Here is an 18,443-nt window from a genome sequence, read left to right on the forward strand (position 1 = left end):
CAAGACAACACAAAACAACAGCAACAACGGCAACACACACACACACACACACACACACACACACACACACAATACTGCATTTCCCCCATAACATTCTCCAGCAGCCTATATTAAATGTTCAGCTTACCAAACGGTATGCAACAGTACAAGAAATGTAACAAATGGTTTCTTTATAACCATAACGTAATGCTGGTTTGATGGTGACCAAGCAAATGACATCACATTCAAAAACAGAGGTGGAAAATCCGACTGACGAAGCCTGCAATGACGCTTCTCCTCCACGCGATGGCGCCTCTTTATCAATCAGGAAGTCGCGCAGAGCGATCATGTGACTCAGTCAAAATGGCGTCGGGGCAACAGTGGGTGTTGGTGGAGATGGTGCAAGCTTTTTACGAGGTAACTACAAACTTTCTTCTTTTGTCTTTTTGAGGTTTTTAAGATTTGTAAATATCGACAGACTGTTCTGCGTTTGCTGAGGTAAACAGGACTGGCGTAGGTGGTTGTATTCGGCTGTATTTCACATGTAATCTTCAGTAGTCTCATAGTGTAACTCCAGGAAGTGTTAAATATGACATGAGTATCAGTCAGACAGGTGAGTTGCACACCTAATTCTACCTTTACTAGTAGCTATAGTGCTGTACCAATGGTGGTGGATTTACACAAATATAGGTTCTGCTAAAAATTGAATTATGTCATTGTATAACAAGAACACTGTTTATTTTGTTTTTATCTGTTGCCAAATTGTGTAGTAAGTTGAGGTAAAGTAGGTTTGGTATTCGCAAATTCGTTCTTTTAATGGCCCATATATTGTTTATCGCGCTAAGTTGAATATTGAGTCTGAAATAGCACGCAAGGATGACTTCAAAACAATGTTACCACTATGTAATTGACTGTAAATAAGGTTGTACTTTGATAGTCATTAACTGCTGTTGTGATTTCCCTATTTAAAATTTGCAAAGAGTATTTTTCTGAAATTATATTATTAAGCAGAAAGTCTGAATGTGCAAAAATAACAGAAACAATTTCCGTATTTTGGTGAAAACTTCATTTTTTTCATGGCAACGTTGACATTTGCATGGAATGGCTTAACTTATTTCTTATAACTGATTTATTTTATCTTTGTCATGATGACAGTAAATAATATGTGACTAGATATTTTTCAAGACACTTCTAAACAGCTTAAAGGGAAATTTAAAGGCTTTACTAGGTTTACTAGGCAGGTTTGGGTAATTTGGTTTGTTCTGTAGACTATTGAAAAAATATACAGCTTAAAGGGGCTAATAATTTTAACCTTAAAATGGCTTTTTAAAAAATGTAAAAAACTGCTTTTATTCTAGCCGAAATAAAACAAGTAAGACTTCATGTAGAAGAACAAAAAATTATCAGACATGCTGTGAAAATTTCCTTGATGTTAAACATCACTTGAGAAATATTTTTAAAAAGAAAAGAAAATTTAAAGGGGTTTAATAATTCAGATTTCAACTGTATATTTAATCGATGTACAGCTATGAGGAGGAAACAAAATCAATAGATCACTTGAAAATTCTCAGTTTCTCAAGATGTACTGAATTTTCTTCTTGCGTATTTGGTGTAAAAGGTTAATGTATGTTTTATTCTATAAGGGCTTCTTCCAAATAAAATAATTTAATTCCAAGTTGTTGTTTTCTTTTGGCAATAGGCCAGAATAACAAACATGAGGCGTTGCTGTAAATGAAAACTAGGGTTTTCATTTCTTAATATTTGACATGTTTAATATGAATATATGACTTTTTTTTCCAATTTGACCAATATTCTCTTAATGACAACATTTTTATATTGAAATTGGGAAAAAGTAATGTCATGATGAGTAGTGTGACGGACAAAACTGAAATATGCTTTGCTCAAACATGAGACTATACAGTGGAATTGAGAACTGGAGATTCTGAGCCTATTTGAAGGAGGTTAAGCTATTTTGATCATGATTAGGTGATATTTTTGTTATCAGTAATAATGACAAATTGCACCTTTTTCCAACAGGGAAAACCACCAACAATTAAGACCATGTGATTATGTGCTGTCATGGCTTTGCAATCCAAAAATGTAGTTATAATTGAAGTCAATGGGGCAAAAACAGCCACACACAGTATGTTAGAAAGAAAAATAAATAAAAATCTGATTCTGCACACAAACAAACAATGCAGCAAAGCCAATGTTGTTACTAACCTTTACATGTCCAAGACTGTAATTTAAAAGTACAAATAATTATTCCTAAACATCCCAATTTCTGTTTATTGAATGATGATTATGATCTAAACTAACTAAAAGGTTATTTCATACTGCAGCCAAGAAGGTTATATTCAAAATATGGCATGAACCCGCATTCCCAGTGGATAAAATGTGTTCAAAAATTAGAACGTTCTACAGCAAGAATTAACAGAGCTAAACCCCATACAATCAAAGCATGGTCTGATTTTATTGAGAAAGTTTTTAATATAATAACTAGATAATTCTCACCCTAGAGTTTTTCTTTTCCTGTGTATTGTTATTTGTTTATAATTTTTTGCTTTTATTTTATTATTATATTTTTATTTTATTCTTTATGTATTTTCATTTAATGCAAACCCTGGTTTTTACAAAGTTGTCGCTAGCTATGTATGCTGGCTTTGTTCTGCAATAAATAAATAATCACAAAAAAAGGTACAATTAAATCCATTTCACAGTTACCTTTTTATATAAAAAATCAGCGACATTACAAACTTGGGAATTAAAGAGTCAAAATCCTTTATTAAAAGAACATTTAGTAGTTTTGAACAGGACTAAGGATGTTTAATATATCTCTGGAAAAAAATTAAGAAATACCTATATATCTGATACATTTTTACAGTTTAATTTAGCAGATGTTTTCATTCCGAACGTAACCAAAGCATTGTGAATTCACAAGGGTTAACAGGGTTTTCTTCTATCAAATCATCTAATGTATATTGTATGTATTTAATATGATATGTATATGGCTATAATATGAAATCCATCAATGATTTCTTTTACATTATTTAATTTGTCGCCATTTTATACAATTTCTTATGAATGCATCTAATAATCAAAGGAACTGATACTATTTGTGTGTTGTTGTTGTTGTTGTTTTTTCTAGGCCCCAGCATATCACTTAATTTTAGAAGGTTTTCTCATTTTATGGATTATCCGACTGCTGTTTTCCAAAACGTATAAACTTCAGGAGAGATCAGACCTCACAGAAAAGGTGAGAGATGGATTATGCACGTCACATAGGATTCATTTACAGTTGCATTCAAAAATAGTTTTCAATAAATCTATTTTGGCATTAATAAATAATAATAATAATAATTTGTTTGACATACAGTCATATAAAAGTTTTGGAAAGCCACTTATACTCAATTATTTACTCAAAATTACAGTACAAACAGTCATATTGTGAGCTGTTGTTACAATGAACATCAGAGTTTTTGTTTTTATTATGTGGTTTATTGATGTAAGTTTTGTTTTCAGAAATGATGCTAATATTAAGAAGCATTTCAAATTGTCATCATTATTGAAAACTGTTTGTGCTTCGTATTTCTGTGAAGATCATTTCTGTGAATATAGTTTTACTTTTGTAACTTTTTGTATTAGTTTTTAATCAGCTTAAATGATCCACCTTGAATAAAAGGATTCATTAAGATAAGCCAATTATTACATTAATTACAGCCAATATTAAGACAAAGTATTTCCCAGGGATGGGTTGTGGCCATTGCTGTGTAAAAACGTGCTGGATAAGTTGGTGGTTCATTCCGCTGTGGCGATCCCGGATTAATAAAAGGACTAAGCCGATAAAGAAAATGAAATGAAAATTTAGACAATGTAGTTCATTAACCCTTAATTGTTAATTAAGTTTCTTTTAATGTTGTGTATTTTGTGCTTTGAGATCTGCCATGTAGGTGTCAGTATAGTTTACAAAAAGTTATCTATGTAGTATAAAAACAAAATAGACTGACAGACAGACAGATATAGATATATATTTTTGTTTAATACTTTCCCTAAATCTAAAACCTATTTAGGACTGCTAATAAACATATACGTACACCTATTGAGAAATCATTACAGTAAGAATAAAGTTTTGACCACTTTTATTTTTTATCTCAAAGTGAATGTTTATGCAAGATGAGCATAAGAGTTATTTAATAACTTTTCAGAGTAATAGTTAGGATGTTTTAATGTTGTTCATAAAATGTAGATGTCATGTATCTAGATTGCATTTGAACAATCATGATTTATAAATATAAACAAATCATGATACCATGAATTTAGTTTACATAGCTTTCATTTCAGCAAGGTTTAAACAGTTAATTGTCAGATTTTATTTATTTATTAATAATTATTTTATTTATTATTACTTGTACAATTTTTATCGAATATTTATTTTCGCACAGTGAAAATACAATTTCGTAGCATTATTGACCAAAAGTTTGTATTGCATCATATTCAGGTTTCCCACACTTCTTGAAAGTGCATAAAGGTACTTGAATTTCAGACATACAGTATGGATTTAAGGCCTGGAAAGTACTTGAAAACAAACATAGGTCCTTAAAAGTTCTTGAATTAAACTTGAAATTGAATTTCTTTATGGTTTTATTTCAACAATTGTACTCAAAACAAAATGGCAAAAACTGAGAAACTCTTAAACTAAAAATCTTAAATTTAAATCTTGTACAGTAACACTGTCAAATAATGCACATTTTATCTATATTTCAGGAACTGCATTTGAATATCACCAGTTTTGAATTCAAGAAATGTTATTAAAGTTTTTTGAACATGACTTAAAAGTAACCTTAAACATGACTTTTTTACCTCAAAATTTTAAGTGTAAGTTAAATCTTAAGTACAGTCAGGACTTTTTTGGTCTCTACATATGCTAAGATATGATTTACATTACATTAAGGTGCTTGATTAAAAATAAATGGTGCTTTAAAAAATCATTGAAAGTCTTTGAATCAGCTGTTCATGAAAGCGTGGGAACTGCATATTGTTTTGAATGTTTATCAATTTATTTATTAGTTTAGTATTGTTTATTGTTTTTTTATTAATAGTTTCATATTTATGTTAGATTTTCTTTTTTTTACACTATGGAAAATACAATTTCTTAGAAATATTGTCCAAAAATTTGTATTGCTTTTTTTTAATGTTTGTTTTATTTATTTATTCATATTTATATATGTATTTTATGTTTGTTTTCGCACATCGAAAATAGCTAGTCAATAAGATGGTCAAAATCTTAGCAATATTGACCAACAATTTATTTTGAGGGAAATTCTTTTATGTGTGTTTATAAATGTATATATTTATTAGTTTTATATTATTTATTTATTTATATTTATCCAAAATGTGTATGTTTTGTTTATGATTACACAAAATACAGTTTTTTAGCAATATTGACCAAATAAATGTATTGCATCATATTTTTTATATGGGTGTGTTAATAAATGTATTTATTTTTATTTATTTATCTATTTATTCATTCATATTTCATGAATTAAAAATAGTATTAAAAATAAAATAATCAAAATACTAACATTTAAACATTTTATTTAGAGTTTTAATCATGTTTTATCAAGTTATGATGGTAAGGAATTACTGTTTTATACAATAACGTTTTCTATGATCTAAACAAACCCGGAATGTGACGACTATACACATCTATTGAATGCATTATAAGAAATAATCAATGTCTTTCAATACTTACATTTATTATAATAACACCAAATCTGTGTGTTTCAGGAGAAAGAGGAGTTAATTGAAGAGTGGCAACCCGAACCGCTGGTCTCCCCCGTATCTAAAGACCACCCTTCCCTCAATTATGATGTGGTCACAGGGTACGTCTGCTACACATTTACTGTATACAGATTTCTGCATAAACCTCTTATTTAGAGTCAACATGTCTCAAGCGGAATAACAACGGCTGTGTAAATGATCCTGACTGAAGGCCGTGTGTTTCTTTTACAGGCCTCCAAGCCACAAAATCATTGTAAATGGCAAAGAGTGCATTAACTTTGCCTCGTTTAACTTCTTGGGTCTGCTTGACAATGAGCGCGTGAAGGTTTGTAGCCGCTTTAAGGGCTTTTCCATTCCTCACATTTACATCCATCACTGCGGCCGCTGATTATAACGTGCCGCTTGCTCATTTATGATGATTACAGCTTGATGAATGAAAACATCACTGCTGCTGGATTTGATTTGGAAGGCATGACTTAAATGGCACTTAAACATAGCTTTAGTGCACTGAAAGAATGACGTTTGCTGCTTGTTCAAGCTACTTATTTAAACTGAGCTGAAACAACACAATTCTGGAGGTTTTTTGGGCGACAATTGAATTGTTTTAAGTTTAATCTACTTAAATTTGTAAAAACTATTAAGTTAACTTAATTCCTTTATGCTGTCCCAACACAAATCGGCAGCATTTTTACTGACTTCTAAAGGACTTTGAAAGAAGTCTCTTGTTATACGAAGGAAAAATTTAGTTAAATTCAGCAAGATGAAACTGTAACAATTTAAAGATGTTTCAAAGAAGTCTGCAGTGCTCATCAAAGCTAGAGTTATTTACTCAAGAATGCAGTTATGTATGTACTCTGACCTGTCCACCAAGTTACCTTTACATGCATACACACACTCACACGCACACACTCAAGCACATACCAGTACATGACTATATTGTTGTTGTTTTTGTTTTGTTTTTGTTTCGTTGCTTTGTATTTGTTATTTGTTGATTTTTTTTTTCTTGTATTTGTATGATTTATGCATATTCTAATAAAAAAAAAAAAAAAAAAAAGAATGCAGTTTCCAATACAGTTAAAACACACAGTCAAATGCAACCCAGGCTCATTCTGGAAACGTAGCTCCGCGGACGTTTCTGGAGACCGCGAAATAAGTCCCGAGAGGTATGTATTTGTGCAGTTTTTGTTTTCGTGAATCCGCAAGAGGCCACTGTGCGCATTTTTTCGTGTCTTTAATGGCTCTTGCGAGTGCGCGCTGTTCACGTCCGCGCTGTTCTTGTGTAAAAAGCTGCCGGAGGCCGCTGTCGAGCGACCGTCTGTCCGACTGGCTGAATAACTGAACAAAATGACTGGGCGGCCGCCCAATCGGCCGACCCGGCCATCCTCCTCCTCCTCCTCCTTCTTCCCTTAACCCAAGCGACGATTTACAAAAGCCGTGCAGAAAAAAAAAAAACCCTCGTCTGATTTTGACCACATTTTCGGATTTCGCCGCATTCTCGCCCTGTTACGAACTCGTTCGCTTTAATTTTTGGATTCTGTTTTTTGTCGAACGCTGCCGGCTCCTCCTCCGGGCCTCCGGGCCTCTGCTCCTCTGACATAACACGATGGGCTGACCGGACAAACTGGTTGCGCCGGGAAAACCCTCCACACGGAGGAGGTAAGCTGTCAGCCCAGCTGGCGAGTGCAAAGAGGAGCGGCGTCACACCACCCTGTAGCGTTCGCTTGAAAAAACGAAATATATATATTACATAAATCGCAGTCTCCAGAAACGTCCAGGGGGCTACGTTTTCAGAATGAGCTTGGGTTGGTCAAATGTTATACAGTTAAAACGTTTCTAATGTGAACTGTTGTCACAATGTAAAATATTTTATTTTTTTATTGGTATTTCAAATTTCATTTATTTCTGAGGTTACTACAGTCGCAATATCCCTTATAATATTATGTTTTCTGATTCATTTTTTTTATGTTATTATAGTATTTTTTCCTAAGATCCTTTAATGAGTAAAATGTAAAAACTAATTTTTCTTAAACCGTGTTTTCCTTAATGTCACAAGTTACACAAGTTTTGATCAAATGAATGCATTAGTGCTGAAAAAAACCTTTATATTTTATTAAAAGTTGTGTTTTTGTTTTCTTTTGTTTTGTTTTTATGTTTTGTTTTCGTATGTTTTGTTAACTCCTTGAGATGTACCATCTCTTTTTGCGGGGGTCATACAGTTTACCACAATCACATAACAACAACACAAATTGACACAACATTCATGAAACAACAACAAAACGCAAACATTAAATAGGGAAAAATATCACAACATTATCACATTATAAACAAAACATAACGCAAAATACACTGATCAGTGAATCCAGTCACAACATAATCAATCTTCATGAAAAACATGTACGATTCAGGATAAAATGTAATAATAAAGTTTGCTTAAACATCTTAAATGATCGAATATCAGCAGGTAAATTATTCCACAATCAAAAAAAATATATATTCTGTTTGCTCAAACTAGCTGAGCTGAAACAACACAATTTTTGAGTTTTTTTTTTCCTCACATCCAATATCTTGTTTGTCATGGGGGGCATGCATGAAATGTCCCTGAATGAAAGTGAAAGTGGCAAAGTGCAGCTAAAGTTGACTAATTAAAAATGAAACACCGAAAATTACAAGTTGAAGCCATTGAATGTCCTATTGTGTGCAAATATATATATATATATATATATATATATATATATATATATATATATATATATATATATATATATATATATATATATATATATATATATATATATATATATATATATTCTCAGCTTTTGTTTACATTTGAACAAAACTTTTAGGTCGGAATTTGTCAGAGGTACGAATAATTTCAGGCTTGATTGTTATGGGCGCCTTTTGCTGCTTACAATAATTAAATATTATTTCTTTTGGAGTAGCTCAGAGTTTTGTACAGTAAAATCTGGAACATGTAGCAAGTAATCTAAATCTGGCCAATTTTAATTTCATGGTAACTTGAAGAGGCTCATTAAGCTGAGTAAACTGCCCGGAGAACCGATTGGCTGATGTTCTTGGTTCTGCTTGTGATGAAAATCTCTCCATACTTCAACAAACGCATTAATCCTCGCTGTCCTGTTTTCAGTTGAAGGCATTGGCGTCACTCAAAAAATATGGCGTGGGAACTTGTGGACCAAGAGGATTCTATGGGACCTTCGGTAGGTTGATTTATCATCTCAAGTATTTACAAAAGAGGCTCAATGGTGAAAAAAAAGACATGCCTCTACCAAAACATTTTTGCACAACTCTGAAAAATGCAACAGTACAGACAGATTTCTGCATGTTCAGCTGAAATGAACACCAGAGGGAGGAAAACTCTGCAGTGCTATACATGCAGATTGTGATATTTAATGATATTTAGGCATTTAAAAATGTTTTTAAAATTATTACATAAATCACCAAGGACCACAAATTCAGCTAAAATGCTTCTTTAATGTTCTACTAAAGGAAAAATTCACCTACATGTTCAGTGACCTGAGGGAGAGTTAATTAACAGAGAGTGTTCATTTTTGAGTGTCCATTTAATCCCCATTAATTAAAGTCAGGATTTTAAGTACATCACAAACGTTATATCCATTTTACATTTAAAATACACTGCATTCATTTCAAAATTATGTCTTGGACTGTAAACAAAGTCTCTTGATTTTACTGAAAGGCAGTTGAATACAATGGATGTGGATGGGATTTACAATTTCAGATGTAATCCACGTACGACGCAATCAGTTTTTGTTCAACACAATGAAGTTAGAATACTTTGTTTTCAAATTTTGTAGCTATTCAAAGGCATTCAGCCATACAGTTGAAGTCAGAATTATAATCCCCCCTGTTTATTTTCCCCCCCCAATTTCTGGTTAATGGAGAGAAGATTTTTTTTAGAAAATTTCTAAACATAATAGTTTTAATAACTCATTTCTAATAACTGATTTATTTTATTTTTTCCACGATGACAGTACATAATATTTGACTAGATATATTTCAAGACGCTTCTATACAGCTTAAAATGACATTTAAAGGTTAATTTAAGTTAGGTTAATTAGGTTAACTAGGCAGGTTAGGGTTATAGGCAAGTTATTGTATAATGATGGTTTGTTCTGTAGACTATCAGAAAAAATATAGCTTAAAGGGGCTAATAATTATGACCTTGACCATGGTGGTCCCACTTTATATTAAGTGTCGCTTATACCTGTAAACTTACATGGTAACTAGATGGTTTTTAATCAATTAAAAACTGCTTTTATTCTAGCTGAAATAAAACAAATAAAACTTTCTCCAGAGGAAAAAAATATTATCAGACATACTGTGAAAATTTCCTTGCTCTGTTAAACATCATTTGGGAAATATTTAAAAAAGAAAAAAGAAAAATTTGAAGGGGGCTAATAATTCTGACTTCAACTGTGTGTGTTCATTCAGCCAGGTCTTGGATCGCATCAGTGGCGCTGCATAATCTCTAGGGGCCTCTGGATGAGTGTCTCCAGATGGAAATAGAGAATAAAGAGAATAAATAGCGTAGCTGCTTTTCATAGTGTATATAAATGAGACATTCATGCATCATACCGCTATGTGATGCATTGAGTGTATGCTTTACTAAAAAGATGCTTTTACAATAGCATACGTCGTTACTTAGCGACACAAGCCTGAGGGACTCAATTAGTTTGATCAGGTGTGTTTAATTAGGGTTAAAGCTAAACTGCGGCCCTCCAGAAACTGAGTTTTACACCTGTGAACTAGCTGGACCAGTGCTGACCGATTGCCCAACAAAACCCTTGGGCTGACCGTCGGCTTGGTGTGTCCCGGTCTTGCGAATATTACGAAAGTGAAGTGAGCCTTGTCAAGTATGGTTTTTACCCGTACTCCAAATTGGCTCTTTGTTTTTAACCCATCCAAGTGCGCACACACATTTTTGAGTGAGAGCAGTGCAGAGCAGTGGGCAGCTTTTGCTTCCAGGGAGCAATTAGGGGTTAGGTGCCTTGCTCAGGGGCACCTTGGCTAGGTTTCGAAGATGGAGAGTGTACGGTTCATTTACTGTCCCCACCTTTAATTCGCACCGGAACCTGGAATCAAACCATCAACCTTTGGATTACAAGTCTAACTCACCGACCATTAGGCCACACCTGCCCCTGGTAAACACATGTATTATTAGCACCACCTATTGGACATTTTACATTAAAATGGCCACTAAAAGTGCAAGTAGCAATGTAACAGGGTTTCTGCAAACATGTCAACACTATCATTTTCATGATCCTGGGTTTAGTATGTTTAAATTTTTGTCTTGCAGATGTTCATCTGGAGTTAGAGGAGCGATTAGCGAAGTTCATGAGGACGGAGGAGGCCATTATCTACTCGTACGGCTTCGCCACCATCGCCAGTGCCATTCCAGCTTACTCCAAACGAGGAGACATCATCTTTGTGTGAGCATCTGCCTACTTATATTTCACCGAGCCTCTTCATTTCATCAACTGTTAATCATCTGCTGCATTAAATAAAACTGGAGCATCTTTAAAGATCGGTCTCTCCTCTCATTTTGTTTCTCAGTGATGAAGCAGCCTGTTTCTCTATTCAGAAAGGCCTTCAGGCGTCACGCAGCTTCATTAAATACTTCAAACACAATGATATGGAGGATCTTGAACGCCTTCTGAAGGAGCAAGAGATTGAAGATCAGAAGGTAAGGAGAGATTTGACCAGCTGTGACCAGATTTGGGTAAAGTTACTTTTAAAAGCAGTATATTACACTCTTTAAAAACAAAAAAACTAACAAAAAAAACATCTAAATAACACAGTGTAAAAAAAATCCTGGGTTCCACACAATTCATTCATGTTGTGCCAACACATCAATCAAGTTAATTGGTTTTGACAAATTTAAATAGATTCAACATAAAACAATTGAGTAAAAAGTTGCAAAATCAGTAGTTTAAACAATATTTAGTATAACTGACTTTAGGTTTGGTTAAAATACTAATTTTACTTTCAAAAGTATCTTCAAAAGCATGTGTAAACGCACGATGACAGTTTGATACAACCATATATTCGCCAGAATTGTGGCCCTTTTTTCTGTACTCCTCCTTTTACTTATACCAGGGGTCTCAAACTCTTTACCTCGGGGCCTGAGTGAGGCTGGGTCACATCAGGTTTTCCACAAAAAATTTATTATATTATTATTCATTTTTTATTTGTTTATTTTTTTTTCATTCTGTTTTGTGTTAAAAAAAATGAAATAAAGAGTAAATGAATTTTTTTTTACACAAAAACTAATAAAAAGCAAATCAGTTATAAATAGTAGTAGTAGTAATAATAATAATAATATAAATATTTAGATTTACTGTTATCCGCCGTGCTGTTGTTACAGGAAAAAGAAGCTGTGTTGTTGTTATTTGTTTTGACTACTTTTGCATTGTATAAAAAAATATGTAATGTCTATTGTGTGGGGCAATGCAAATACAATTCAGGTAGAGCGATGCAAATGACCCACAAATAACTGTGCAAAAATATACACATAAAAAATAAGTGATCATATTAAATCTTGTTACTAACTAAATGATTAAAGATTTCTTGCTGACAATTGGGGGAAATTCAAGTGTTGTATAAACATATATTATTAATTAAACATTTAAAACCACGTAAAATTATTAGTATTTTGTTGCTGCACTGTGATCCAAAATAATGATTCTACTCAATATGATGGTCAATATATTGCTGTATTAACTATTATTACACCACATAACATTGCAATTGGAGTCTTCTGTAAAAAGTTCAAATATCATACTTAAATACCCATTCTCATGCACATATTTGCTCAGTGCACAGATGAATTATTAATGAATTTATGATCATGCTTTGAGCAGCTGTTTGTTTTCCCTGAACATGTATACCTTATTTTTATGTTTAACTACAGAATCCGCGTAAGGCAAGAGTGATCCGGCGATTCATTTTAGTCGAGGGTCTCTACATCAACACTGCAGATATCTGCCCACTGCCTGAACTGGTAAGAAAACACAAACTTTAGCATTTATACTTGTTTATAAAACTATCGTTTTTGTGTCTAATTTGGCTGTTCATTTGTATGCTCACTGCATTTTGGGGACTATAATTCTTGCTATTAATAAACCATTAGCTATGACTTTTATCTCAATACACTCCTAATTTGCTGCTTATTATTATTAGTTATTAAGGTAATAGTTAGATTTATGTATTTGGTAGGATTCGGTAGGTCGAATAAGATCATGTAGAATAAGATGTGCATTAAAGAAGTAAGCAAGTAATAAGTATTGGGCCAGAAAGAATTTTTTTCTTTCTCTTAGTTTTTTTTACTAATCTGCAGATTTATTCGGATGGATTTTTAGTGTAGTAGCTGAAAATTTAAAACACATCAAATAAAAATTGCTACATATTATTAACTATATACAGTTGAAGTCAGAATTATTAGCCCCCCTTTGAATTTTCTTTTTAAAATATTTCCCAAATGATGTTTAACAGAGAAAGGACATTTTCACAGTATGTCTGATAATATTTTTAATTTTAATTTTCAGTTTTTAATAAAAAAAAAACATTTTAAGGTCATAATTATTAGCCCCTTTAAGCTATGTATTTTTTCGATAGTCTACAGAGCAAACAATCATTATACAATAACTTGCCTAATTACCCTAACCTGCCTAGTTAACCTAATTAACCTAGTTAAGCCTTTAAATGTCACTTTAATTTGATTAGTAATAAGCAGAATTGGTATTTAAACTGAAATATTACCAACATGTTTAAAAACAGGTTTCAAATTGCAGCTTTTTGAAACTCTACCATTATTATCTCTGTCTACTTTACAAAATGGGATCTTGTTTAGTCCTTTCCTCTAATCAGAATTCAGTGAGATCATTTCGACAACATTTTAGTCTTCGTGGAACTTGTCCAAATCACAAAGCTTTAGTTTAAAGTTAATAGGCAATTTAGTATAAGGCTGATATGTGTTTGCTAAGAAAGTCTATTATATAGTACTGTTGTTTACAAATTTTATAGTATTTGAACAAACAGCTTAAATTTTAATCTACCACACCTTTTGAAAAACAAAAAGAGCTACAGTGATTTCCTTTTTGCAGAAACTTCCTTTTTATTATTGATGGTTTGTTTTCTGTGAAGTGCTGATTTGACACGTGAAATGGAAATGGAGCTTCATTCTCAAATTCTTTTTGCAATGTCCCTTTTTCGTACCATAAAAGTTAAATGTATTACTTTTAAACTGAACCTTTTTTGTTGTTGTAGTTGTGACCACTAGGAACTCGTTAGCAAGACATAAAAGCAAAGATTAGCTTCTACATTTCACAAGTTGAATTTTTTAAATATTTCACATTATAATATAAAATCTTTTCCAGGTAAAATTGAAGTACAAATATAAAGTGCGAATCTTTCTGGAGGAGAGCATGTCTTTTGGAGTGCTTGGCGAACACGGAAGAGGAGTCACAGAGCATTTTGGGGTCAACGTACGTAATGGCTGATATATACACTATATATTAAGAATAATAATGAATATCACTATGATATCAATATGTGTTTGACCTTATTTTAGATCGACGATATTGACCTCATAAGTGCAAACATGGAGAATGCGTTGGCATCCATCGGAGGTTTCTGCTGTGGAAGATCATTCGTTATTGATCATCAGGTATGGCTGTAAGCAAAGCTGATGCTTTGCGATCTCTGCAACACTGTTTCTGCATTTATTAGATCTGCATAATATCCCATAAAACAGATTTAATATATATTTAAGAGTGACCAGATTGTCCAAGCTATTGAAATCCACATCTTACTTCCACTAATGGCATCACTTGAAATGAGGGATGCACCAAAATGAATATTCTGGACGCACTTGGCTTAGAACCGAAAGTGAAAATGCTTTGTTATAATTATTCCTTATTTTATCAAATGATATAAAGTACTTTTGTAAAATTTAACTCAGTAACTTACTGATTATAAGTAATAGACAATAAAATAACCACATTTTATTGACCGTGAAGTGTCAGTTTATCAGCATTGCCATGACAGTGCGGTAGTGCAATCGCAAGCAGCAGGTATACAGGTTTAGTTTAGTTTGTTTGTTTACAGGGTCAATGCACATTAATAAACATTACTGTAAAATGTGCCAGAATTAGCCAAGAATGGCTATTTTTCATCTGTAGACCCCCTACAGAATGTAATGTAATATGTCACGCCTAAAATAGAAGCACAGCATAATAACATAGAATACACTACCATATATAAAATACAATAACATTTTAAGGAAACTTTGCTTTGTTTCATGGCATGTGCGGTTCCTGCATATATAGTCAGATTTTTTTAGCCCTCCTTAATTATTAGCCCCGCTGTTTATTTTTCCCCAATTTCTGTTTAACAGAGAGAAGATTTTTCCAACACATTTCTAAACATAATAGTTTTAATAACTCATTTCTAATAACTGATTTATTTTATCTTTGCCATGATGACAGTAAATAATATTTGACTGGATATTTTTCAAGACAGCCTAAAGTGACATTTAAAGGCTTAATTAGGTTAGTTAGGTTAATAAGGGAAGTTATTGTTAAAACAAAATGCTTTTTATTCTAGCAGAAATAAAGCAAATAAGACTTTCTTCAGAAAAAAAATATTATAGGGAATACTGTGAAAAACTCCTTGCTCTGTTAAACATCATTTGGGAAATATTTGAAAAAGTAAAGAAAATAACAGGATGGCTAATAGTTTTGACTTCAATTTTATTTATTCGCGTACATCTGCATGATATCCTGAGAGCAGAATATTGAGCAATTTTTAACCTAATTTTGGCATAGCAACAAGTCACCCTTGCGCATCACAAGCCATTGAAATGAACGGGTTTCACTCTCCGCCTCAATTGTAACAATGGCTGGGGGGGAGAGTGAATCCTACGGGCTGAACACTGCTTAGCAAAACAGTGCAGTGTATCCTTTTTTTCTCTTTTAGCAGCCGATTCGAATGTCATCACTCGTATGAATGGGTGTTATCAGCTGATAGATATGGGCCAGTAGGGGCCTTTTGTGCCTACTAGTAGAGCAGGATGTTGCAGCTTGGTGATAACATTCGAATCGGGTGCTTTTAGACCAAAAACGCCAAAAATTTAATTTTCTGACTGTAATTTTCGGTAGGGGAAAATGCAGTGTAACCCTACGTGAAATATTAGAATAAATGAATCTCTATGTAACGTTGGCCTAGTCTGTGTATGCAGTAAGCAGCAGATGTTTTTAGACAAATCTATATTTTATATACTCTTAGCCGTGAGTCTGAAATGATCAAAAGAAGCTTCGTTTGATGTATATTTTAGGTTCATATGGCTTTTATATTCTAAAGATAAAACTAATTACATACATATGCCTTTTCAAATCTGGAAGCAAGTGCAGACTTTTCCTCATTTACCCGAGAAACTGTCTGAAATGCGATCCAGATCTCTGGAAAAGCAGAAGTTCTTGCGTCGGTAATCTTGCTTGTTGAATAGCCGCTTCTTTAAAGTATCCAAAAGTGGGATTATTGACATTAATCCTCCGCTTTGCCTTTATTCCACTTCAGTTAGTCTATGATGCATTGTGCCGTCCTCTTTTATTTATGGGTTTCAGTGCACTAAGTACCATGGTGCGGACATTTTTTTTTTTTTTCCTTGCCTAGCTTTCCATGCCTGTTTCATAACATCACATGGATCATATCAGGTTCATTCTTCCCTTTAATGATGTGAGGGAAGTGAATCCACACGCTCTATTTAAACGCATATGAACCTTCAATAATCTGAACCGCTTGTTCAGCGTTTTCGCACAGTTGCTTTTAGTGTTGAGGAAGCTTTTGCTTGAGGAATCTTCAGCAAATCAAATGGAAAGTCAGGAAATATCCCATAATAATGTTGTGTGGTTGCACACAGCAGATATAAGACTAAGCACATGTATAGATGGGAAACTAAGTATTAAATACGTCACTATTTTTCTCAGAAAAGATATTTCTAAAGGTGCCGATGACTTGAAGATTTCCCCAGATGTTGGTAACAAGCAAAGAAATTCATATATGAAATCTAATTAGTTTTACAAATTAAGTTATGGGTAATAAAATGAAATGACACAGGGAAAAAGTGTTGAACACATGAAGAAAGGAAGCATAGAAAGGCAGTGAAAGCCCAGACAGCAGCTGAAATCTCTCAGTAGTTCTTTAGCAATCCTCTGCCCTTCCTCAGTGTAAATGAATATCTGCTGCTTTAGTCCAACATCTACATTAGCAAGATGATGTGGATGAAAGCAAGGTGTACATTTCAGCAAGATAATGGTCCAAAACACAGCCAAGGAAACTCTCAATGTCTATTAGAGAAAGAAAATCAAGATGTGTAATGGCCCAACCAATCACCTGAAGTCGATAGTAATTTCAAAATAAAGATCATATTTGATAGACGAGACCCACAGAACCATCAAGATTTTTACACTGTTAAAGTCTGAAAGAAATTCACACCTGAGCAATGCATGCGACTTCATTCTTCATATGAGAGGCCTCTTTAAGCTGCATCACCAAAAAGCCTTTTATATGAAGTATTAAATAAAGTTTTTAACTCTTCAAATGTAGTAAAAAAAATAAGGGTGTGTTCACATTTGAAAAAGTTGGTTTGATTAAAACTAACTCTTGTACGACTGGTCTGTTAGCCTGGCTCGTTTTAATAATTATTGTTTTGTCCTTGAGCCACACGGATTCGATTTACTGTTACACATGCATTTTTGTTCTCAACTATACTAACCATTGTTATACAATAACTTGCCTAATTACCCCAACCTGCCTACACTGAAAAAAATTATTCAGAGATGACTCCTTGGATTTACTCAATTTTTTTTACGTAAGGTGGTTGTAAACAATTTATCTGTGTTGAATTTAAACAAACAAATTAAGTTGAACATTAATAAACTTAATTTGTTTGTTTAAATTTAACACAAATAAATTGTTTGCAACAGTTCTGCATGGAACACTTTTTTCAGTTTAGTTAACCAAATGTCACTGTAAGCTGTATGGAAGTGTCTTGAAAAATATCTAGTCAAATATTTTTTACTGTCATCATGACAAAGATAAAATAAATCACCTGTTAAAAATGAGTTATTAAAACTATTATGTTTATAAATGTGTTGAAAAAAAATCTGCTCTCCATTTAACAGAAATTGAGGCGGGGGGATAAACAAACAGGGGGCTAATAATTCTGACTTCAACTGTTAGTTTAACCTATAATTTTAAAAAAGTTACTTGGACTTAAAGAAAAAGCGCTACAGTAACTCAAAAACTGATTATATTAAGTAGAATTCAAACAGAATGAGTTATGAATGAATTACTTTTTATTTGTGTGTTAGCTTAACTCTAATGCTAGAAGCAATACTATTTGAGTAGCTAAATAGTTGTTTGGACTTAATTTGTTCTATCAACTGATCTATAACGATTTGATAACTGAACATAAGATGTTTAGGTTAGTAAAACTCGAAATGTTTGACGCTATCAACACAAATAATTTTAATTGGGGGGGGTACTAATTCTTACTTCAACTGTATATGACAAGAATGGATGTTGTTCAATAGTTTTAGAGAAACTTTAAGAAATGATTTTGAGTCACTTCAAATGTTGACTACTGT

At 33.0% G+C, this 18,443-nt stretch overlaps 1 protein-coding gene across 3 annotated transcripts in view; it reads left to right on the plus strand.

The window, feature by feature from the left end:
* The first annotated feature begins 323 nt into the window (after nt 1–323).
* sptlc1 (serine palmitoyltransferase, long chain base subunit 1) overlaps nt 324–18,443 on the plus strand; it is a 30,920-nt gene continuing 12,800 nt past the window's right edge. For 2 of the 3 annotated variants that reach the window (XR_012385915.1, XR_012385916.1), the window contains exons 1-10: nt 336–396; nt 3,128–3,235; nt 5,767–5,861; nt 5,992–6,085; nt 8,903–8,975; nt 11,093–11,225; nt 11,350–11,479; nt 12,707–12,796; nt 14,172–14,279; nt 14,366–14,461. Coding sequence is in view for 1 of the 3 variants with exons in the window: in NM_001020471.1 (NP_001018307.1) it covers nt 343–396; nt 3,128–3,235; nt 5,767–5,861; nt 5,992–6,085; nt 8,903–8,975; nt 11,093–11,225; nt 11,350–11,479; nt 12,707–12,796; nt 14,172–14,279; nt 14,366–14,461 (981 nt within the window). In the remaining 2 variants the exon portion in view is untranslated. 3 annotated transcript variants of the gene reach the window in all.

The sequence above is a fragment of the Danio rerio genome, chromosome 10 (genome assembly GCF_049306965.1).
Source record: "Danio rerio strain Tuebingen ecotype United States chromosome 10, GRCz12tu, whole genome shotgun sequence".
NCBI lineage: Eukaryota > Metazoa > Chordata > Actinopteri > Cypriniformes > Danionidae > Danio > Danio rerio.